At 47.8% G+C, this 24,011-nt stretch overlaps 1 protein-coding gene across 4 annotated transcripts in view; it reads left to right on the top strand.

The window, feature by feature from the left end:
* Foxn3 (forkhead box N3) overlaps nt 1-24,011 on the top strand; it is a 350,908-nt gene that overhangs the window by 305,321 nt on the left and 21,576 nt on the right. For 3 of the 4 annotated variants that reach the window (XM_055592711.1, XM_055592713.1, XM_055592712.1), the window contains one exon: nt 21,797-21,862. The exons of the other annotated variant lie outside the window; for it this stretch is intronic. In XM_055592711.1, the coding sequence (XP_055448686.1) occupies nt 21,797-21,862 (66 nt within the window). The remainder of the gene's footprint in view (nt 1-21,796; nt 21,863-24,011) is intronic. 4 annotated transcript variants of the gene reach the window in all.

Consider the following 24,011-nt stretch of genomic DNA (forward strand, 5'->3'; position numbering starts at 1 on the left):
CGGCGGGAGTCTGGAACAGTGACTGGAGTGAAGGGTCTGTGCCATCTGCTCCTAAGGCGCTTGCCGCTGTGCCCGGATCTGGACCGTCCTCTGCTGCCTCGTCCTCTCTCTGCTCTTGCATCCCCTACGCATAAGATCCCATGGGACAAGAAGGTGAATTCTGAGTGTGAGCCTTGATCAGAATCATTAAGATCACTCAAAATTACTGTAGATATTAGACTCAGAAGCAGAATCTGGCTTTCTGGTTCATATTTTTAAAACAAACAAAAAACAGCCTGACTCAGGCCTTGAATCTCAACCCTTGGGAGGCAGAGACAGGTGGATCTGTGAGCTTGAGGCCACCTGGTCTACAAAGCCAGTTCCAAGGCAGCCAGGGCTGCATAGAGAAACTCTGTCTTGAAGAAAAACCAAAACAAGACAAGACAAAACAAAACCAACAGCAAAGAAACAAAGCTAAAGTTCTAGGGTTTTTGTTTGTTTGTTTGTTTTGTTTTGTTTTCTTTCAGAAACACTATGGCAACCACATTTAAATACTTTCTACAGAACTTTTACCATCAAATAACAAGTTATAAAAATAAACAGCCCCTGCATTTTTCTTTAAAAAGAAAAAAGAATGAGAGGGAGAAAGAAAGGAAAAGAAAGCATAGAAAACTGTTTCTGACACTGAAGGGCCATCCACTGTGATCAACTGTGTCGTCTCAGTGGGGTGGGGTGGGGTGGGGTGGGGAGCGGCTTGCTCCTGTGGGGGAGGGAGATACTGCCTCCCAGCAGGCCTTTAAGCCTCCTTCTGGACTGGTGGGTGTCAGCCTAAACTCGGCCAAGTGTCTCTGCTCCTGATTGCAGGGATGAATCCCTTTTTATGGTCTTTTTTTTTTTTTTTTTTTTTTTTTTACAAGACACTTGACTTAAAGAGGTGGGTTTTAGGCAGCCCAGGTTACTTAGATTTAAGGTAAACGTTACTCTTCTGTCTACTCACGGAAGTCTGTATCCATACCCTCTGGTTGTCACTAGACTTGTTTCCAAAGACCTTGAAATTCCATGAATATCCTGTCTGATTCTTGTATATTCCCAGTCTCTGGGACCAGGCATGGGTAGGCAGATGTTTTAAAGTGAGCAGAAAAGTGCTAGTTGACTCTGGCCAGAGCTACCAAGTACCCCAGTAGGCAGGTGAAGAGCCACTCCCAAGTGACAGCAATACAGAGCACCCAGTGGCCAGTATCTGAGCATGGGTTTCCATGGCGATGGCTAAGCCCATTGTTTCAGTATTTGAAGTGAAGCAGATACTTTTCAAGAGGCAGTGTTTATGTACTGAAAATTTTCTTAAAGGTGATGCTTTCTGCTCTTACAGTATCACCAAATGTTCTTGCTGTACAAGGCAAACATTTGCAGAAGTCTGACAAAGGCCTTTGATCCAATGAGGAAGTTGGTAAAAGCGAGTTCTTTGTAACAGCCTTGAAGAAAAAAAGCAGAATAATACAGTTTGGTTATCTATTATTTGTTGTAAAATGTTAAGGGATTTGCAAGGCTTTCTGGCTTCTGCTACCTATATCACAGATCTGACTGTAACCAAAGGTTATATATAATGCGGCGTGGTGAATAATGCATGCGGAGAGATAACAGGCTTTAAAGGGGAGAGGGAGAAGGTGGCTTTTAAGTACAGTGTGGCATTTCCCTTTCTGCCATGGTGATACATGATACAGTGCTCCGTGGCGTGCGAAATGTTATTGGTTGTCATAGCAATAGAACACCATTGGGGAGCAAGGAAGAAACACTCTCTCAGCTGCTCCGCTGAAATAGAAGTCTAGTTATAACAGAATGATCATTGTTAACACTGTATTTACTGTCAGATAATAAAATCCACACTGCACCTTTTTCTCCCCTCTTCTCTATGGTAATTCTGAGTGGCCTTGCAGCCATGCTGGAGCTTGCATTAAACGCCTGGGCCTCTAATGTCTTGGTTGTGAACTTTGACCGATAGCTTTTGCTGCTTGTTGTTGTAAAAATAGGCTGTGTGTTTAATGTCTCCTCAAACTGTTATGGAGCCCCTGGCCCAAGCCCATAGCTTCAGGGTTTGAGCACCTCCTCTGTGGAGCTCTGTAATTAGTTCTCCTTGGTTCTCTTCCCTGTCATGGTTACTCGCCTGGGCCATTTTTTTAGCCCTTGTGTTCTGTCATCTTAGACCTTGAGTGAAGGGTCTTCCTGCAGAACCGCCTCGCCTGGACTCTCATCTTCCCTTCACTACTCTTGAGTCACTGCTGGGGAGTTTGCCTAGGGCTGGCTCGCCAACATATCTGTCCTGTCTTTCAAAGTGTGTGCTTGGAAATTCACCAGAGGCAGCTACCGCTGTTGGGCTGCCAGGCAGGTGAGCTGCAGAGGCTCCTCAGGACCACGGCCAGGAGTATAGTTAGTTGGTCCTAGTCTGCCTTCTTTGCCAGTCATGGGTGCGTCCTTTCTCAATGTGCAGCCTGTGAGGACACATCCTTGACTGAGCTGTAGGGTAGCAGTGGGCAAAAGCAGCTTGCGTGCAGTGTCTGTGTGCCCGCATGAGCGTGCGTACTCTAGCTGTATCCTTGTGATCCGACAGTGTGTTGCTTATTGTTAGTGCCAGGGAGTCTCCTGCCTCACTCGGTCCTCACTGTCACCCATTTTATAGATAGGAGGACTGAAACAGAAACTCAGGTCACATTGTAACTCAGAATGGCTGGGAAGTGCAGGAGCTGGGATTTGAACCCCTGTCACCTATCTCCAGAGCCGGCATTCTCTACTGCTGCTTCGTTTCATTCAAGGAAGGCCCCAAAGGAATCCCAAGGCCCTGCTCAACCTGGAAGAAGTGCTGCTAGATGGCAGTGCAAAAGGGAGAGAAAAATAGGAGGAAGGGACTTGGGAACTAAATAGGAAAGCGTTGCTTCCAAAGAGCAAGCCAGAGCAGAAAGAGCAAAGTGCTGCCCTGGTGGTGTTGGCTCTATGACACTGTTAGAGTAAAAGCAAACACGCCGGAAAGCTGTGAGCAGGGCTGCGCGTAGCAGGGACCCCATCTCTCGCTTCTTCTTTTTTAAAGTGTAGCCTTCCAGCGTGTGTAACCCAGAGCCTCGTAACCCTGCACTCCAGCAATCTCAGGCTATCACTGGTCACCGTATCACATGACTCAGACGGAATATCCAGCAAACCTAAGTTAACGTTAGCCGGCACCTTTCTTGGGGATTGGCAAGTGCACCTGGCTTAACGGGCCCATCACTGAAGGCGTTGGTGTTATCCTACTTCCCTGAAGTGGAAACCGAGTCATGGAGGAGCTAAGCTATACCTAGCAAGAGTAGCTAGCCATCACCCCCTTCAGGAGGGGCCTTGGTGGGAGCTCACTGACTGTGGGAGTGTGGCATGTCTGTGCTCCTGCATGTGGTAATGAGTGAGGACAGGCCCTTCCCTCTTGGTGGGGCTGACGTGTGAACGTGTTCACGAAACTGAGCTAGACGCTCCTGAGCACCCGAAGGTGCCTGCCAAGTGTCCAAGAAGAATGGGAATTTCTTAGGGGTAGCCGGGACTCTATCGGGTGGATCGGACCGGACTCTGTGCTCGCTGAAAACAAAAGGATGGATGTTGTCTTAGAGAAATCTCTAGATCTTAGGGTGCCAAAATGGCGGTGGAGTGTGACTGTGGAAGCAAAGGCTTCTGAACTGGCCTCGAGGATGCCAAGGCCAGCTTGGGAGTCGAGGCACAGTGGATGAAGTCCAGCCTCATCTTACAGACCAGGAAAGGCCCAGGGCATCTCTCTGAAGCCCATTCTGAGGAGGAGCCACCCCATACGTGTGAAGATCAGACATGTGCCAGGAAACTCAACCCATAGCATTCTTTGTGGAAGAAAAAAAAAGTTGGAAACAACCTAGCCCGGGACCAGGGGAATGCTGGAATGAACTGATGGTTTCAACTGATGCGGAAATGAAAAGGCATGAGCCGCATACCTCTGTTCCCAGATGAGTGGATGCCAAGACTCATGGTTCAGTGAGAGAGAGAGAGGAAAAAAAATCATAAAATAGAAATATATCTCCATCTATGGAGAACACTCACACTCAGTTGGCACTGCACTCTTTGTGCGTGTGGGTGTGGGTGTACATGAGGGGGATACACAAACACATAATACAGTCATACAGAAGCCAGAGATCACTCTCATAGGCTGTCCTCCTCCGTTATTTTGGACAGGGTCTCTCCTCAGGACCTAGGGCTCATCTGATGTGTTTGAACTCAGGTCCTCATGTTTGCAAGGCCAGAATGTTACTGAACTGAACCATCTCCCTTGACACTATCGTCAAGGTGCCTGTGTGTATCACCTTCAGGTAAGAGACAAGGAGATAGGATTAAGTGATCTGTTTTGTAATGGCTTAGTTTTCAAAATAAGTGACTGTTATATTCATGGGTTTAAAATTAAGTGTAACAACAACAACAAAAAGGCACATGCATTAGCTGGTGTAGTTGTATATACTGAGTTGGCTGAAGAGGAAAAGAGAGTCAGAACTAAGCCTCCTAGCTCCCAGGGCCCAGCCAGGAATTCAGATACTGCACAGACAGGTGCCAGTGGGGATGAAGATCCCTGTGACTAGCCACATACTGCCAGGAAATCCGGGAACATAACAGTGTCTTCAAACAAAGCAGGGTTTTGCTAAATGACTTGGTGTCATGAAGGGGGGTGGGGGAAAAAGAGCCCCCTTTCTGATGGTACCAGTCAGTATGCCAAGGAAGAGTCCCAGGCTGGAGAAGGGTACAAATGGCGTCATTCATGAGCAGATAGAACACAGATGTCAGGCTTATTTTGCCTAAGTGTAGCAGCAGCCTGGGAGTGGTGTCATTGAGAGCCAGGCCAGGGATACTACAGGCTCCGCACAGGACAGTCCCCTGAGAGGAGGGTCAGGGCCACTTCCGTGGTCCAGGGCAGGGCTTGGCTACTTCCCTCTCAGCTGATTGTGTTTCCTTGGTGAGGGTACAGAACTAACACTTCTTAAGGAACAGCTACAGCTAAGATTTCTTCAATGTATTTTTATTTTTTAAAAAATACTTACTTTTCAACAATCATCCTGTTAACTAAGATATGTTTGGTCCCCTTTGGAGAAGAAAATGAAGCCCAGAGGGGTAAAGTAGCTTGCCCAGTATCACACAGCATCTGAATGAGCCAGCAACACAGCGCGGACCCTGTTGGTACCGTTCTGACCACCAAGTCTGGGTAGGAAGGCAGAGGGCATGGAAGACAAGCTAAGCTATGGCTCCTGGTCTTTTCCTACTACAACTGATCCCTTTCCGAGCTGCGTGCAGGATTGTCGCATCCTCTGTGAGCTCAGGATCAGCACGTAAGGTAAATACAGACATCCTTTGGAGAAAATTGTCAAAGAGTAGGTCCCGGCTGGGAAGGGGACAAGAAATACTCACATCAGTGCTGCTGGTCTCCAGAAGCCCCTGTCTTGGTTGTGGGGCAGTAAAAATGGAAAGCGAAAAAACAAATGGTCAGGGAAGATACTGATGGCTTTGCTGGGTGACAGGAAGCACCCTGGGTTGGGATTGCTGAGACAGACTTGCATTATGAAGTATACCCACTTTACCTAGGAAAGAGAGAGGGGTCACCAAAATTGATGGAGTTGGGGATAGAAAACACCTGTGAGGACAGCCAAGACTGCCAGGTGAGTTTGGAGCCAGCCCAGATTCGGATTTGAGCCAGGATGGCTGCTGCTAGCCCGATGGGGAACAAACATGTCCTCCTTCCTGTGGGGTATGCAGGCCTCTAGAGCCACACTCAGAGGAAGGGTTAAGTGTCACCAAGCAATGGCTGGAGTTCTCTTTGCTGAGAAGTTGCTGACCTGTCTGTAAGGTAAAGGGGCCAAGTCTTAGGTACCAGGAGCCATTTCATCCTCAACCCACACAGGGCCAGCAGTTACCACAGTAAGACAGTAAAATCATCGCATTCTTTAGCTGTCTGGTCGGCACCACCAGTCTGTCTGTCTGCCTGCCTCTCCCCTCCCCCCTCGTTTTCACACACACAGGTCACTACCAGTCACAGGCTAGAGTCTCTCTCTCTCTCTCTCTCTCTCTCTCTCTCTCTCACACACACACACACACACACACACACACACACACACACACACACACACACGTCTCGTGGTTCAGTTCATTCTCCTGGCCATTCCAAAGCAGAAGTTACACCAAGTGGCCACTCCTCTTCTGTCTTGGTCTTGATAGAGGTTTGTGAGTGCCTCCACCTTACAGAACACACCTGTATTTCTTCCAAAGACCAGCATTGTGCTCCGCCCACCCCTCTGCACCCCCCTTTCACGGAATCCTGAACCTAGCTCTAGCTTCCTACCTTCGTCAAATGGAGATCGCTCAGCCCTGGTCCGATCCTGCCTCCAGGGTATAAAATTAATTTAGAAATGACATTTTAAGCAGTGGAAGCCTGTGTTACAACAGTGTAAATGGCTCTGCTTTGAAAGTCAGCAATCAGACAGGGAATGACGTGCATGGGGCTTTGAAAGAGTCACACTGCTTACCGGGGTTGGCCTTCTCCCTTGGCCCTCCCCCCAAATATCTAACTCTGAAGAAGTGAAGCAAAAAGGTATTTGGAGGAGAAGGGGGTGTGGTTGTTTCATAGAGACTAGCTCTCAGATTTGCACAGCAGCAGTTCTGTTCTGTTTTGTTTTGTTTTCTTTTCTTTTTTAAACTCTAACCCAGACAAGAAACATTGGATGCCTTCCCCAAATAGAGTCTCTGAACTGTACTTAATGAAAGCTTGAATAACTAGTTTGGACTTTGAAAGATAGAAAACCCTGCCCATGGCTGACGACAGTTTAATTGCACAATGAGGCGACCAATCCTGTTTTTATCTGATTTAGACGCCTTGCAAAATCGTTTTCCACAAGACTCCACCACCCTTGCCTCACAGGCCCTCCCCTTGCTCACCAGCCATCTACCAGCAACTTCTGTTGGCTCTGCATAAGCATACATAGTCAACACAGCACAGTATGTATGAACATGTCGTACAAAGTGACCGCTTCCATAAAGGCTCGCTCATTCATCTTTCTTTTCTTTTTAAAACAATCTGACGTAACCCGGGCTGACTTGGAAGCCCCCACTTGGCCAGGGATGACCTTGAACTCCTGCCCCTCCTGCCTCTGGCTTTTATTTTGCTGGGAATAAACCCCAGAGCCTCATACGTGCTGGGCCAGCCAGCACTTCACCTCTTGGCTACACCCCTAACCCCCCTGTAGATGCTTTCATTCCAGTCTATCGTGAACGGTGGCCACATTCATCCCCTTTGTCCCTCTCCTGTCCCCTACTTCCCCGTTATGCTAGTCTCCTTCTCCAACTACCCCCTTCTATTTTCATGGAGCGTATGTTGATGCATGTATATGTGAAACCTATATTCTACATGTAAGAGAAAGCATGCATTATTTGTTTTTTTTTTTTTTTTTTTCTGAGTCTGGGCTATTTCTTTTAATTCTCCTTTTTTTCAAGGGACTTGGCTTTTTTACCCAGGATCATATTCAGAACCCTGAAAATGGAACTGGATGGCTCCTGAGGAGCTGGTTGTAGAAATACGCCATGTAGCTAGAAGGTGTTCATTCACCTGATTAGTTCCCACCGGGCTGGGAAGGAAAAGTGAACTGGAGAAGGGCAGGAAATATGGTTGGCTCCCATCTCATCAAACCACCTCCCCAGGCGAGTACAGTGCAGTGAGATCTGGGTGGGTGGGTCAGGGTGAAGGGCTGCCCAGAAGAACCTCTTAACTGTCTCCACCTTTTCACAGCCGTAATTGAGTGAAGTCTCACCAGCTTGACTCACAAAAGCCGCTGTTTGCTTCCTCCTTCTGCCCCAAAGCTAACAAAATAGGCGGGTTCCCAATTTGGAGCTGGCTGGTGGAAACCCTGGGCCTCTGTTTGCTGTGGTGTTGTCTGGGAAGCAGAGCAAAGAGACGTGAAGAGAGATTAGCCAAACCAAATGGCCCAGAAAGGGCAGCTCTCCCATCCAGGCCAAGAAGGGTCCCTGTATTGAGTAGAGAAGGCAGAAGCCCCTCTCTCCGGCAAACTTATGTACCAAACCTTGCCCTTTCCAAGACAGAAGAGGGAGTGTAACCCTCGAAGCTATCACATCTCCTTTAGAGACTCACCCAACCCCCTTAGTAGAGATAAGGAAATTCACTCATTTAGCAGATAAGGAAATGGAGGCCTCTTGTGCTGGGTAACCTGCTGGGACCTGTTGCTTGATAATCAGAAAGATACATCACCGGTGTTCCCAGAGACTTTGCACTGATTTATTTCTTCTAAATCTTTAACAATCTTCTAACTTCTTCTGTTTGCCTGCTGCCCTAAGGACTTGGTTTAAAAGACAAAAAACCCTTCAAGGTTCCCTGGTGTGTCAGCACGCGGCGACAACATGCATGATAGTACCACCTGTGTGAGTTTCGAATATACTTGCTAGCGTGGGCGTGAGAACGTGTGCCCTGTAGGCGCACATGTGTGCACATGCATGTGGAGTCGGGAGGCCGATGCCAGGTGTCTGCCCCTGGTCGTTTTCCACGTTTGTTGAGGAGTGGGGGATGCAGGGTTTCTCACTGATCCTGGAGCTCACTGGCTGGACTGGCCTTAGGGGTCCACCCATGTCTGACCCTCCAGAGATGGGGTTATAGGTACATGCCACCACACCCAAGCTTTTACCTGGGCTCTAGAGATCCCAGCTCAGGTCCTGTGCCCATTTGGCACGCACTTTGCTGACGGAGCATTCTCCGCTTTCCAGAACCTTCTCTCCCATCTCTCCCGAATAACAAATATGTTAGGGTTGTGTCGGGTAGATACAAACATTTAGTTAAAACAAAAACAAAAAAACCAACCACAGTTTGTGTTACTGCATGTTTTAGCACATGTGAAAATCTCACAAGCTCCCGGGACCTTAGAATGCTGTTTCCTGTCACCAAAGGGAAAATGTGCTGTCCCGTTGCTCTGGCACCCTCCAGAGGAAGGCACAGCCTCTGGCGAGGGAGTCTCAACCCAGCTCCTTTCCATATGCCTACCTCACGGCACTGCATACGACCCCAGACCCTTCCCAGAAGCACACACAGCCGTTTTCATCCCATTAAACCTCATGGGCTGAGCAGCCACCCTCAGGTTCTCTCCCTCACCGCAGGCGTGCTGCCTCTGTTTTGTTTGGGTCTTCATCAGTGCTAACGAGAAGTAGATGGAGGTGAGAACTGACCAGACCCACAAGGTAGAGCAGTGCCCACAGTTGCCAGCAGGGAAGGACTGCGCGAGGTCCCTGGGTAGACCAAACATGAAGACAGCAGTGAGCTTACTCCGAAGAGGAAGCTCCGAAATTGCTCCCAGTTTGAGCTATAATAGGATGGTGTACGCACAGTGATGTCAGATGTTTCAGTGGGTCACTACAGGATGAAAAGTATTGGTATTTTAGAAAAGAATCAAATAAATTAACATTTTTAAAGAATTCACTTGTGTGTGTATATACTGAGTCACAAGTGCAGGTCAAAGGACAAATTGGAGTTACTTCTCCCATTGTGTGGATCCCCGAGATCAAACTAGAGTCACCAGGCTTGAAGGCAAACCTTTCCTCTGAGCCATCTTCCCCATATTGTGTGGGGGTGTGTGTGAAATAGAAACAGTAATTAAATCCACATTGGATTCAGTAGCTATCTTGTTTGTTTGTTTGTTTGTTTGTTTTGCAAAGTGCTTAGAGAAAATAGGCAACTAGACATTGTGGAGAAATTATGTATATGTGCAGTGTTCTGCAGTGTTTCTTTGGAGAATCACCCATACCCCTTTTTAAATCCTAAATCTTGCTGTGTAGGACTAGCCCAGACTGTCCCTGAACTCCAGGCAATTCTGCAGTCTTAACTTGTTGTCTGCAATGGGTTCTCATGTACCCCAGGCTGGCACATAACTGTGTAGCCAAGAATGACCTTGAGTCCCTAAATCTCCATAGTACTGGGATTTCAGAAGAGTTCTGCTATACTCAGCTTACACTGGTTTTTGTTTGTTTGTTTGATTTCCCTTTATTTGTTTGCCTCCCGAATGCAGGGACTAAAGGCATGGGCCACCATGCCTGGTATATTTGACTTTTTAAAACATGACCCATTTTGACTTCTAAAGGACGGGGTGGCCCAGTAAGACTCCTGCTGTCACTACTATTCGTTGTGCACACGTTATGGTGAGGATGGTCAGGGGACAGCTCTGCTGAGGCCAGGTCTCACTGGTTTGTGCCACTGTGCTGCAATACTCCAGGCAAGCTGGCCCAGGGCAATTACCCTGTCTCCACCTCCCATCCCTTCCTGGGAGGGCACAGTTGACAGAAATACCCTACTGCCGCTGGCCTTTTATATGCCTTCCAGAGATCCAAACCCAGGTCATCGGGCTTTAGTGGCGGCAAGTGCTTTCTTCACCACTGAGTCATCTCCCTGGTCTTAATTAACCCTTTCTTTCACTAAGGACCACTCAGTAAACAAATGGAGTGTGTAACCTCAGTTCCGAACTCTTAACTGAAATGAGGAAAGACGGTGTTTATTCTGCAGCTTGTCTGTCACTGTGACACTTGGGATTGATATGGCGGGTGCTTCTTTACTGAGCTGTAAGCAGAGACCCCAGGGGACAAAGCCTTCCTTTTAATAGGATGTGAGGCTGTGAGCATGGCCTGCTGGATGGTATGTGGAGCCTGAGTCCTGGGACTAACCTGGTCACAGAATCGGTACCATGTGTGGCATTAGACTTCCTGGCCAGTAAATAATACTAAAAATTTTCAATAATTAATGTGCGTTTGAGAATTTTTGCCCCTCTGAAAGTCCCTCTTTACCCACCTGAATGGTTGTACTCCTGGCTCTTGATCTGTGCAGTTTGCATTAGCGGCCCTGTGGGGAGTGGGCTTTGAGATGCAAATATTCTGGTCTCAATTAAATGCCTTTGTTGTGCATTTACACTTAGTCCCTTTGCTTTCTCTTACTGAACCAAAAGAAAGCAGTACTAGGGTAATATATCTCACCAGTGACATGCCTAGAGAATCAGTGAGGCAATTATTCCTCCACTTAAACTCTAGTTTGGGACACCTCTGAGTAGTGGTTTTATTTCTCCTTACTGAATAAAGCTTTTACAAACACAGAAAACCATCATTTACTCCCAGGCAGTTCTATTCAGAGAGTTTTTTTTTTTTTTTTTTTTTTTTTTTTTATGTGTTTCTTGGGACCATTTGTTCGAAGTCCATGCCTCCAAGTGGGAATGGCCTCTGGCCTGGGTTTGGATGTTAACAGGACTTGCCTGAGAAACCCCTCTGCCTCTGCTCTTAGGGAACTTGGGAATTTCCCATCTGCCTTTTCAGCCAGCTAGAGGCCAGTGAGTTCTGCATATTCTCTCTCTCTCTCTCTCTCTCTCTCTCTCTCTCTCTCTCATATTTCCTAAGCATTTAGCCGAGGATTTCAAGCACCATTGGCTCTATTTGGATTGTGTAAGGGGCTGCTAGTAATAGGTGAAGGTGCAGATAGACACTCCTGAAAAGGGCTGCCGAAAATGGGAGAGGAATTAACTAACATCCACTACAAAATAAGTTGCTGGTCACATTTTGATTGTAAAATGTGTTAGATGTATGAGCTAAAAGAGGCACCCTGGAATGATGTTTTGGATTTCCTGCCATCTTCTTTGTACTTGTGGGAAACTCAGCATTGCGCATCCCAGATTCCTGGGAAGAGCCCCGTGGCTCTTTAACAGAGCGCTTGTGCTCTATTAAAAAGAGTGAGCTCCTGTCTTCTGCCCCTAGGCGTGGCTGGGATGGAGTCTTTGAGGTTTGGGTGGGTCCTGTCTACTGCTGGAGGCTGTCCGCTGACTCTGCAGGTCACTTTCCTTTCACTTTACCTGGACTTGTCTCATCCTTTTCATCCGGAAGGTGGTTTCCGAGGACCCCTTCTGAATTCTGTGTTTCTCTGCCCAGAGCTGAGAACTGCCTGCCTGTCTGTCTGTCTGTCTGTCTGTCTGAAAACCCAGACGAGTTTAATTTCCTATGGAATGGTTTGCTCAGTAGCATGATTTGGGCTAAATTAGCTCTATGGCTGGATGGGGACTGATAAAGGTATAATAAACTAATGATAAATCGGCACTTTTAAGTGACCTGGAGCCTCCGTTGTAACTTTTACAAAATGCCCAAGCGAAAAGCTGATCAGAAATTGATCTTTTCAATTTGGTCATTTCATGGGTAATTAGATGGTAGATGCACAGTAATTACTGGCATATTAATTTGAATGGTTGCTTTGGCCTTTCCCACGTGGTCCGAGACTCCAGATTAGCCTGTGTCTATTTAAAGGAAAATAAATATTTCTCAGTGAAGAGGGCTAGTTAGGAAACCCCAACAGATCTCAAGTTTGCTCCCCAGGGAGGGAGTGTAGATGCTTGACCTTAGAAGTCTCTGGGGGACACTGGCTGCCCGTTATTGTAAGGCCACTGGGTAGAGGCCTGATTCCCCCTGTTTGTACTTCCCAGCGCTGAGGCCAGGCTGCCACCAGAGGTCAATGTGAATATTGTGGTCACATTTTAGAAAGAGAGCTGTAATTACGACTTCTAATTACATGCAGTTATGCCTGCAGAGTTAAACATCGGGGTACCTCCTGCTTGGAAGTGTAAGTTAATTGCCTACAGGGGTCACAGGGTGCTAACATCTGTCCCCTTCCCCTTTATCCTCTCTCCCAGCCCTAACTAGACAGTCATGACCTTGGCCCTGCCGGGCTCATCCTGCTGTTTGAGTATCAGCTTTGACCACTGGCTAGCACCCAGTACATGAGAGGCTTACATTTAACTCCTGTCCCAGGGAAAAATTAAAATTTGAGTGAGTCATGACCAGCCTGCCTTACCTGATAGCCTTAGAATGCAGAATCACCCGAACTTTCATGTCATGGGCCTTATTTTTGTTGAGAAAGAACATGACCTACCTCTGGACAGGTAGTCTAGTATTTTATTTTGGTTTTGGGGGGTTGGCTTGGTTTGGGGTTGGTGGTGGCGGTAGTGGGATGTGTGTGTGTGTGTGACTGAGAGACAGAAAAAGAGAAAGAACACTCAATGCTATACCCACCTGTTTTTGTTTCTTTCTGATCTTTTTTTAAAAATATGCCCCAAACAAGATCTGACAGCCTTTTCTTTTTTTTTTTTTTTTTTTTTTTTTTTTTTTTGTAAATTCTTCTGGGACCCTGGCTCAACTCTAGGAGCAAGGATGCCTTGGACCACTGACTTACAGGTTTCGAGCCTTATTTCCTCTGGTTCCCACACCAGCCCAGTGTTACGCTGAGGTGGACACTTTCCACCTGGAAAAGTGGCTTGGCACATGTGCCCGATTGTAGCCAGAGCCAGTGAAGATACCCCGCCTGTGAAATCACTGCATTTCAGCGAGAGTGGAGGCCAGGCCGCTCTGACAGTCTATAGCCAGGAACTCTCAACACTTCACACAGGGAGGATGTGGTTGGGGTGGGGGCGGGGCCTCCAGTAAATGGGGAGTTGTTGGTTAGGGGAGCTGTGCACCGTGCAGGCAAACTGGCGGTGCGGAGAAGGGGAAGCCGGCTGAGGGCAGGCACTCCACCTCATGAGTTGCCCAGCTGTCTGGCACTCCAATTGTGCTACCAGTTTCTATTCTCACCTCAGGCACCCTCCTGGTTCCCTTCAGCTTGTAGACTTGACATGGCTTTCCTCCCGGACACTAAGGTAGGCAGTCTGTGAGGGCTAGAGAGCTGTTATAGAAGTCCACATTTCTGTTCCTGCCCCACAGGAAGCCAATATGTACCTAAGACTCTAGCTATATCTCTAGTTGGAAAACAAAAAGAAAACAAAAAAGCACCAGTAAGCAAGAAGGTTCAGAGCTCAGGGCAGCTCATGGATCCAGCTCCTCTTCCCCTGACCCACAGGACAGAATTCTAACCTGTGCCAAGCCTCTCACCACCCTCGTCCTTCTCTTCAAGTTGAAAAGTCTAGACCGTATTGTACAATGAGTTTCAGCTCATTTGACTCCCAGGCAGCTGGTAGAAAGACATCTGTCAGCTGGTCAGAGGCATTACAGGGCAAACATTGGTGAAATTTAGAACGCCAGATGAAAGGTGTCGAGTGATTATCCGGACGCAAACCGCAGGCACTGTGGTCTCTTGCTTTGAAGCAGATTCAGCAGAAAAGACATTGCAGCATGGAACACCGTGCCAAGGTAACAAGACATTAGACAGAGCTCAGAAGACACCAGCGGTCAGGTCCTCCCTGCTGCCAAGAGAAGTGCAGGCGGCAGAGCATCTCCCCGAGAGCATCGCTGCCTCACACGGCGTCTATTTTCTCTAGTAGAGAAACAAGTGGCTGAGGTCCCGCAGCCCAGACAGCCCCCTGCCACCTGGAGACCACAGCCCTGGCATCTGGCTGCCAGGCCAGGATGCACTCTGAGCTCAATTCTGACCTCCCATGACCTTCCAGCATGGTTTTCAACAGGAAAGCAGAGCTAGAGTGGGTTTGGTTGACACAAATGAGAAAGCTGCTTTGGACTGTGGAGTCGCTTAGGTAAATGCTTTCTTGGTTTTCAGAGTTAAGGATGACGCCACCCTTTGAATCCAGCCAGTCCTTTTTTGTCTTTTTCTTTTTCTTTTTCTTTTTCTTTATCTTTTTTGGAGAAAGACTTAGAAGATTTGGAAATGAGAACCTCCTAACATCTAAGCTACACGTGTGGCTCATTCATCCTCCCCTGGCCCAGCTTGCTACAGATTCTTTCCTCTCCCACCACTGGCTGTTAGTTTCGATGGTTTGTTGTTGGCTTTGAACTTGTCTTCAGAGCAACAGGAGTCTGAGATTCTCCTTTGGATGCCTCCTGTGTGGAGAAACAGATTCAGGGGTCTGTGCGGCCTCTCTGGGTCTCAGATACCCCACCTCTGAGATGGTACTAGTGTTCATCTAGCGAAGGTATTCTCAGTGACTTTCTCCGAATCCCAAAGACAACCTCCGGGGGCCTCTTAATTGTTTTTTTAATTTATATAGCTTTGTATGTGTGCCGCTGTGCTTGTGCCACCACCCACATATTGAAGTCAGAGGACAGCTTTCAGGAGTTGGTCTGTCTCTCCAGCTGGTTGGGGCAGAGTCTGTCTTGTCTCTGCCCTCACTTACAGCAGGCTAGTTTGCCCCTTGAGCTTCTAGATCATTCTTCTGTCTCTACCTCCCGTCTTGCCATAGAGGTGATAGGATCACAGATGCGGGCCGCAGGCAGCTCTTTCTTTAGGGTGACAGGATTCAAACTCAGGTCACAGGGCTTGCCCTCTCATTCTCTAAGCAATCCCTCCCCCACTTCCCCTGCCTTCAGAATACTTTATTTTTAGTCAGGGTGTCACTGTGCAGCCGTGGCTGTCCTGGAGCTTTCTGTGTAGATGGTACTGGCCTCAAACTCATGAACAGCACTCCCAGCTTTTGTTCCCAAGTGCCAGGACAATAGCATGCCATGCTATTATTCAAGAGGTCTAAAGCACCCAGTGCCGGGCCTAGAGGCCTGTATCAGCAGCCCAGCTGATTTTGAGTCCTTTCTTTTGATGTATTCCTGGTGTGCTCTGTGCCCGTCCCCTGTCGTGGAGGCAGTGTTTGAAGTACACCCGGGCACTAGCCTTTGTTGGGGGGCTTTGTAGTCTCCCCGCTTTCCCTACCTCTCACCCCATAGCTCTGACGAGAATCCCTCAATCCCCGTGCCCGTAGATCCTTCCTCTTGTTCCTCTTTCTTCCCTAGTGCTCCTCACTCAAGTCTTCACAAGGCTCCAGCAGAGGGCGAGTAGAACTACCAGTGGCAAATGATGTCACCAGAACCCGCCTGCCCGCACTACCGACCCCTTCTGCTGCTGGCCGGATCGCTTGCAGCTGTTTTTAGAGGTCTTGATTGATTTGTGGTTTCGAAGTCACAAATGTAGATATGCTATAAGCTGTCTCGGGGATTTTGCAAGGGGAGGGCAGGGGAGCCATGCATCAGCAACAAGGTGAACTTTTATGGCCTGTTTTGATGTGTCCCATATAAGACAGGGCTTCAGAAGCTCCTTTCCTCACCTGTTGCACGTGTTCTCGCAGCCACCGTTTAACCCTCTCCCTAACGTCTGATGGACTGGATGATGCCTGATCCTGCACACTGTGGAGCATTAAGCACCGTCCCACCCAATCATGACCATCAACAGTGTTTCCAGACATCGACGTATGTCCCTGGGCAGGAGAGGGGGCCCACTCGAGAAACACGGGCTCCGTTAGAAGTGAAACTGAGCAGACCTACTGGGTCCCCAGAAAACGGGCTGCTTCTCTGCGCATCTTGTTGCACCTTTCTTCCTTCTCTAGTGCTTCCTGGTCCTTAAGAGTTGCTCAAGCCTTTTTTTTCTCCATTTTTAGGAATTAAACAAATGTTTCTGGGCGTGTCATTTCTCACACATAATCACAGAAAATAGATAAAGACATCTCAGAGCAAAATGATGGAGTGAAGTCATGGGAAGGGAAGGCTTTCTCTTAGGTCTCAAAGAAATGGTGGACTGAGGTGCTATTAACACATCGAAGTTGACACTGGCCACCAGTATTCCCCAGTCCCTACCTGTTAAAGGGTCCTCCTGGTTGGCATACCCTGCCCCCTACCTGGAACTCTCCATCCCAGGGGTAGGCTACCCTCCCCCCAGCTTTTCTTCCTGTATAACCCAGCCATTTTAGCTACATTAGCCTTTTTTCCTTTTTGGCTTCTTTTATTTTGCTATCTACCTATTTATTTATTTACTTACTTACTTACTTACTTGCTTATTTTTTACACAGGGTTTCTCTGTGTAGCCTTGGCTGTTCTGGACTCGATTTGTAGACCAGGCTGGCCTTGAACTCACAGCGATTAGCCTGCCCCTGCCTCCCTGAGTGTGGGGATTAAAGGCATGCACCACTGCTCCTTTTTGGCCTCTTGGCAGTCACCCCAGGCTCCTCTCCCTTCCCCCTCCTCCCCTACCCTCTTTTTGAAGGCCCTTTCTCAGCCTGCTGGTCTCTACCAGATGCCTCTGCCTGTTTTGTCCGATATATCCATAATAAACCGTCTCCTCTACCCATACCCAGAAGCACCATGTCCTCCTTATATTCATTTTTCCATTCAGTTACCTTCCTCTGGGTTTCCTGCAGCCACATTGCTCATAGCCTCTTGCTTCAAATTCCTGCCGCAAGGAATCTTATCTTTCCTGTGCATACAAAACTCGGTGCCCCCTGGTTTTTACAAACTAAAGGTCCTAGTGAATTTCCCTGTCCGTCCAGAGTCCTGCACCCAGGTGCCATGTCCAGCTGAGGGCTGGAATCTGTCCACCTGAACAGTGGAAGATAAAGTCATCCATTCATTTATCCTGCATGCTGTCATTTCCATGCTCTCAGGTTCCAAGTATAATCTTAGGTGCCAAGGACAAAACAGCGTGAGGCAAGCAAGGAAGAGCCGCAGTGGCCCACTTGCTTTGTAGAAAGGAATACAAGAGGAAGTCAGGATGCACATCTGATTGTCGGTACCTGCGCTTTCATTTCCAGCATGTGTCACTTTTCCCCGAGTATGTTAAGTCTTTTGATCAATTATGTAACATTAGATCACCATGTAAACACATGAAGTGTAAGGAGGAGCAGGGAAGGGGAACACATTCACTGTGTAGAAGCTCAGATGACTTCAGGAAGGGATCATAAATCTCAAGGTTTTCATCTGAAAAATGTTTGGCTGTTGTCGTCTTGGTGGGTCTGTCAGCTCTGAGTTGTCTTTTTTTGTTTTTTAATTTGAGGACTACACTAGGGCTTGCTATTGGCCTTTATATCCTGACATTGCTTAAACGCATGGCCTTTTCCATACACTTCTACCCGGAATCCAACCCAAGCTACACCAAAACCCCACAGAACACCCACCCCGCCAGGCCATGGCTTTTCAGGGACTGGTATATTCTCCCAGCCTTGGTAGCACTGTCTTCTGTCTCCCGAGCTTTGGAGTGGATGTCTCATCTGGAAGGGGCGCCTTGGAGTCCATAGTTCTGTCAACCATGAGTCAGAAAGAGAAAGAGATGTCAGGTGACATTACAGAACGCTGTGGAAGTTCTTGTAGCCTCTGCCCCTCTCATGCCTACTGTCACCCACACCATTTTAAAATGAGCGAGGTCAGGCCCAGCAACAGGAAAGTTCCATGTTAATTGGTGGCAGATCCAGGGCTTGAACCTAGCAATCCTCCTGCCTGCTCTGTCTAGGGCTTTTCCCATTCTGCCCACAGAGGAAAGCCTCCACCACTCCCAAATGTATCCATCTCCCGGTGACAGCAAAGCAAGACTCAATGTTATCCTAATCCAAGTAGCTGAATCATCAATAGCAGAAGCTTAGAAGCCTCTGTTTTTCTCAGTAGCAAGGTTAGGCTTGTGTGTACATTTAAGAGAGGAGGATTTGAAAACAAGCCATTGCCACCCTTTCTCAGTCCTGTTCTCCAGAGCAGCAGCAGCATGATCAGATAATCACATCAAAGATAAAAATTGAAATGGGCCACTGGGAACCAGTTCAGAGAAGTCATGCTGTTGCCAGAGCTTAATTAAGGGATCTTTTAATACAGGATTTGAGATTGGCTCTGCGTAGACGATGGCCATAGCTCTATCAAGTGCCCAGTGATGCATGCTGGGTGCCACACTGCATTAACCTGTGCTAAATACGTGGGTTTCCTTACCAGGATGCAGCGCTAGGGACCAGTGGGGAGAATCCCTCATCCCAAAATAAACTGCCATGCTGTTTTATTCTCCTGAACCCCACTGCCTCACTGAGGTTTTCTGGGGTACAGCGGAAATGCTATTCCTGTCAGTGAGGTCTTCATGAGTCCTGGACAAGATACCATCATCTCTTCTTAGACTGATAAACTGCACTGAACCATGGCGGGAAACCCCTCACCTCACCTTCCTCCCCAGTCCATCCACTTCTCCCCTCCCTTAGCTCTCTTCCTGTAGAATCAGGTGTTCCTCTGGGTCAGAAGAATCCCCCAAGCCCCAAAGTAGCTCCTCAGTTCTCTAAACTGGTTCCAGCTCACCCCAAATGGGTGCTTCTGTCAAAAAGTATCTCAGCTTCATGAGGTTGGTTCTTTTGAATGCAAACCAAAGGGGGGGGAGCCTACAAAGGCCCTCAGTGCACTCATTAAGACAGCCCACACCCAAGGGGAGCAGTGAGGCTGATCTCCAGAGAAGCTGAGGCAGAAAGGGGAAGGACCGGGTGAGGCTGGCTATCATAAAAGGCACAGGAATGAGGAAAGGAGGCGTGCTATCTGCTAGAAACCAGCTGTGCAGAGGCAGCATGGCCAGGGACCCCAGATCTGTGGAGTGCAGCTTCAGCTCCAGGCAGATTCTGTTACCATCTTAGGTGCTTCATCTCCCCCTTCTAGAAAGCCAGCATCTAAGGAAAAGAGGTTGCTAGTGGAGTGAGGAGGTTTTCTACACACACACACACACACACACACACAGTCATTGTAAAGACTTTCAGTAGTGTTAGCAAACGATTACCAAGATTCATTATTAAGTGAACAGAAATTAGGCTGCAGCCAACTGTTTTGTGTATATGGTGGTCTTCTCGTTTTCAGCAGGGTCATCCTAAGACCCCCAGAGAATGCAGATACTACCAACATGAACACACACGCATATGTTAGATCATGAGAGGTCTACCTGTTGCACTCCCCCAGAATTCCTAAAGAGGGAGGCGGTGGGGCATGAGTTCTCCGAGAGTATCAAAACCTTCGCCCATGGAGGCATCAGATGTGCTCCGACTGTTGAAAGGAAAGTGGGGGAGGGGCGTTAGCATCCTGTACTTTTGCTGTCTTAGGTCTGTCTATTTGGCTTGGTTTGGGTGGGGTGGGGTATCCTGGGGAGATGTTGGATAGCCCTCCCCCCCCAAGTTTAGGTTCTCCTAGATTCCTGTGAGTGTTGATGCTACTCTTTGCTTTTCAGGCTCTCTCTTTCACCAAGGCCATACTTGTCTGTGCTCCTCGAACTTCCTCCTGAGAAGGAATGTGGAACATTGTTTTATCTCCTGATTTCATGTCTGAGCTTCCCCCTTACCCGGGGACCCTCCCCTGGGGAGATGGGGACCACATAGCCAGGGCAAGCCAGGCCACCTGTTGCACTTGAAATGGCAGTGAAGCTTCGCACCTATTTGGGCTTCTCCCTGAAAGCAAAGAGTCCTTTCCAAAGAGGGACCGCCTCAGGTCTTGTCCCTTCCCGCCCATGGGGACCAAGGACATCACTGCTGAAGCAGTAGGGACTCATGTGCAAAGTGGAACTTGAAGCTTTCCTGTGAACCATTGAGCATGTATCAGTGGGGGAGGAATTGACTGTTTGAGCAATGTCTCCCCAGGAGTTGCCAAAGAAGCTAATTTACCTGTTTCTCATACAATGTGCTTATTAAAATAAACTTTTACTCCATTATGCTGTGGTAAGTAACAGGCCTCCTGCAGGCAAAATGGAAAAGGGCAGAGTGAAGTTTCTTTACCTTTTTATTTTTTTTCCTGAGGCATTGTCTTCTGAAACCAGCATCATCCATATTATTAATGGCTTGTGGGCCTTTATCATGCATTGCATTACTCCCTTGGAATTAAACTGCACATATAAAGTATGAAAAATGTACTTTTTTTTAAACAGTAAAAAAGTAATTTTCTCGCATAATATCCAAAATAAAGTGCCATGGAGCCATTAGTAGTAAATTGAATTTTTTGGTATGTAATTTGTACAAAAACTGACAAGTGCGAGGCCCCCTCTCCCCAGTCATTAGTTACTGGGCTTGGCGGACACCGAGGCACTAATCTGCAAGGACAGGCATTTTGATGTCGACTTCAATTGCACACTTCATTTATTTGGACAGGGGACAGGCGGCAGCTTCTGTCACAAGGCCTCACTACACTATTAGCGAATTTCGCCCCAGGGCAGCTGGGACGCTGGGCTGGGGCAGATGTTCTTTTCAGCCTATTCAGTGACCATTCTTGGGGGTTGTTTACTGTTGCCATGGTGACCTTCATTTCCATAGCAGCAGAGCTGCTGTTTCTCAGAGGGAAATGAATTTAGTTATAAAGGGATAATATTTTTCTCCGTCTCTGTATAACCTGCCATCTGTCAACCGGTGGATTGGTAAGGATTCAGAAACCTATTAAGATTTATAGCAATAAAGTGATGAGTATTTGGGGAGGGAGCAAATGAAAAGCAATAATAAATGAGAACGTAAGCACTCTGTGCCTTCAACATCAGAACTTTCTCAGTTCTTTTCTTTATATTTTATGTGCTTTGAAAAAAAAAGAAAAAGGTGCCTTCATCACCCCCAACACTGCTGTGCACACACAGAACCTCATAAAATACAATTTCCATTCTGCTGACGAATGGAAATGACCAAATGTCTCGCTTGTATCTGTCTGGATGCAGGTGCATTCGGTGTTTTCTCTTCACGGTGATGCTGAGTCATCCCCAGCATTAAAGATTCCCAGGCTGACCTTCCTATTGTTACCTGCTTTCCTTCTCCACCACCCCAGAGTTAAACTGAGGGGCGCCTAGATCTGCATCTTATCCGAAACCCACAGTGCAGGCAACATTAATGACGTGAGAAGGAGCCATGCTCATAGATTTAAAGAAGAAAAAAATGCTAGCATATTCCTTGAATCTCATCTCACCTTGCGGTCCCTCATTTAGTTCCTGGATTTACCCCCCTCTGTCTCATTCATAAGCTGTAAGCTGCAGGGGGAAAAAACACACACACACACACACACACCAGCCCCGTTGTGAATAATGTTATTTATTGGTTGATTTTTCCAGATCCTGACATTGACGCTGCCAGTGCCATGATGCTTTTGAATTCTCCCCCTGAGATACAAGCAGGTTGTGAGTAGATGTTTCTATAGCATACAGCCCCGTAGTTTGTGAACTTAACCTTCTCGTTTACACCCCAGGCCGTAGGAAGAACTAATGCTGACCCAGCCCTGCACTCGTAGCGTCCCTTTCAAAACTAAGCGTGCATCTAACATGCAAGCGCACGTATACATGCAGCCACGCACACGCGTGAGCCAGTGCCAAGGTGTGCTCCCAGGATGAGAGAGCTCTCACATCCTGTCAGGGCTGAGGAGATGAGAAACAGACCTGCTGGAGACCTTTGTCCTACAGGAATCATTCCCGGGACTTCGAAGGAGAGCCTCCCTGGGCCAGCTTCTCCGTGACGGGGCTGGCGGCACCCAGTTTATAGCCATTATTTTCTGTCGAGGGCTTTGATGATGTTAGGGTGTGTTCTAGAAAGTTTGTCCCACCCATGCTTGGCTTAGCCTTAAAAAGGGCCCACAGTGCCACGTTGCATCCCATGCGCCCTGCCCGCTAGGCAGCCACAGGGTGAAGGGCGGGGCCGGTGCAGCTAAGTGGGGCTCCCTGAGCAGCGCTCACTTAATTAAGACACCTCTTTTCTTGCTTGGACTTGACTCTTGCCCGCTACCTGCTTTCTGTCCATTCCTTTTCTCATCGTTATAGCTGACCCGAAACGAAGATGTCTGTGCTCTCTGCACTACTTGAGGCCAGCAACTCTGTCAGTTTACTGCACTCACTCTCTCTCTCTCTCTCTCTCTCTCTCTCTCTCACACACACACACACACACACACACGTGCAGAAAGTGATTTTATGTAGCAGATCCTCTTGTGACACGACTAGTGGCTGTTGCCTACCTGTCATGTGCCTGCGACTAGGTTTCCAGCTGGTTTGGAGCTCTGGCCTTCTGAAGATACCATGGCCCTCTAAGCAATGAAAATTCCCCCACCTTGGAGACAGTAGTATTTTCTACAAGAAACTACCCATCCCTAAGTCCACAGTAGATTCATGTGTACTGGTGGGAATTCCAGACATGCACACACACACACTCATACACACACACCCTGTCCATAGCTGTAGGAAATTTAACACCTTCTTTTCTTCTTTGTACCTATTTTAAAAGATCCAAGAGATACCGCCAAGCATTCTCAGACAACCTGGCCCTCTCTGCCTGGGGCTGCCCTTACTTGTCCTGACTGCAGGACTCTGGTTCCCCTTTGTCAGCCTCCATTTCCTGGCATTTGGAATGTGAAGCTGCTCAGGACAGCCTACTCCACTGCTAAGTAGATAGGCAGCAGGCAGAGTTCTGCAACTAGCAGTTAACCTGGCTAGCCCGGAGTATGGCTTTGAAGTGATGTTTTAAGTTTCAGAGAAATCTATACTTAAAATCCATTCTTAGACGGCCTTTCAGGAAAAGTTACAGACTCCGGTCATAATCAAGTCACGGGCTGGAAAGGTCCCTATGAGCAGGTCACAAAACCCGCCTTAGTGGAAACACTTGACCTGTCTCATCAGAGCTGTGTAAGAGCCAAACACCTTCCTCGGCTCGCAGCCACTTTTGCTGTGTTTGTTACTTTATGTATATATACCTCTGATGAACTGGTCCCTAGGTTGAGAAGGAGAATGGAGAGTCTGGAAGAGGCAGGGGGTGTGGCCTGAGCACTCAGATCTTCAGTGTCTTTCCTGAAAGTCTCTCATTCTGGGGCTCTTGACCACAGGTTGGGTTCTGATTCGCTAACAGGATCATTTTCAGTGTTTTCTCGGCCAGATGACCTTCTCCTCTCTCCATCCATGTAACTCTCCAACTGTAATTGTCCTGCTGGAATATCTATAGTCCTAGTTATGTCAGAATGCGGAATTGAGACCTAAAAGTGCTCGTGTGTTAAACGTATAGATTGTTTTTCATTCTTTTTAAGATGGGGTTCCATGCGACCCCGCTGGCCCCAGACTTGCTGTGTAGCCAGGGATGACCTTGAACTTCTTACCCCCTGCCTTCATTTCCCTGGCATGCACCACCATACCCAGTTTTATGTGAGCTGGGGATTGAAATGAGGACCTGAGACTGGGTTCCCCAGTTCTGTGGGGTAATTTTAGGGGGCTTTTTCCCCCAGAGCTTTTAACATTCTGCGAGAAAGTCTGGCCACAGCCGTCATGAGGGCCACAGGCCAAGAAAGCTCTCCGG

The sequence above is a fragment of the Psammomys obesus genome, unplaced genomic scaffold, assembly GCF_907164565.1.
Source record: "Psammomys obesus unplaced genomic scaffold, mPsaObe1.curated_primary_1811, whole genome shotgun sequence".
Classification (NCBI taxonomy): domain Eukaryota; kingdom Metazoa; phylum Chordata; class Mammalia; order Rodentia; family Muridae; genus Psammomys; species Psammomys obesus.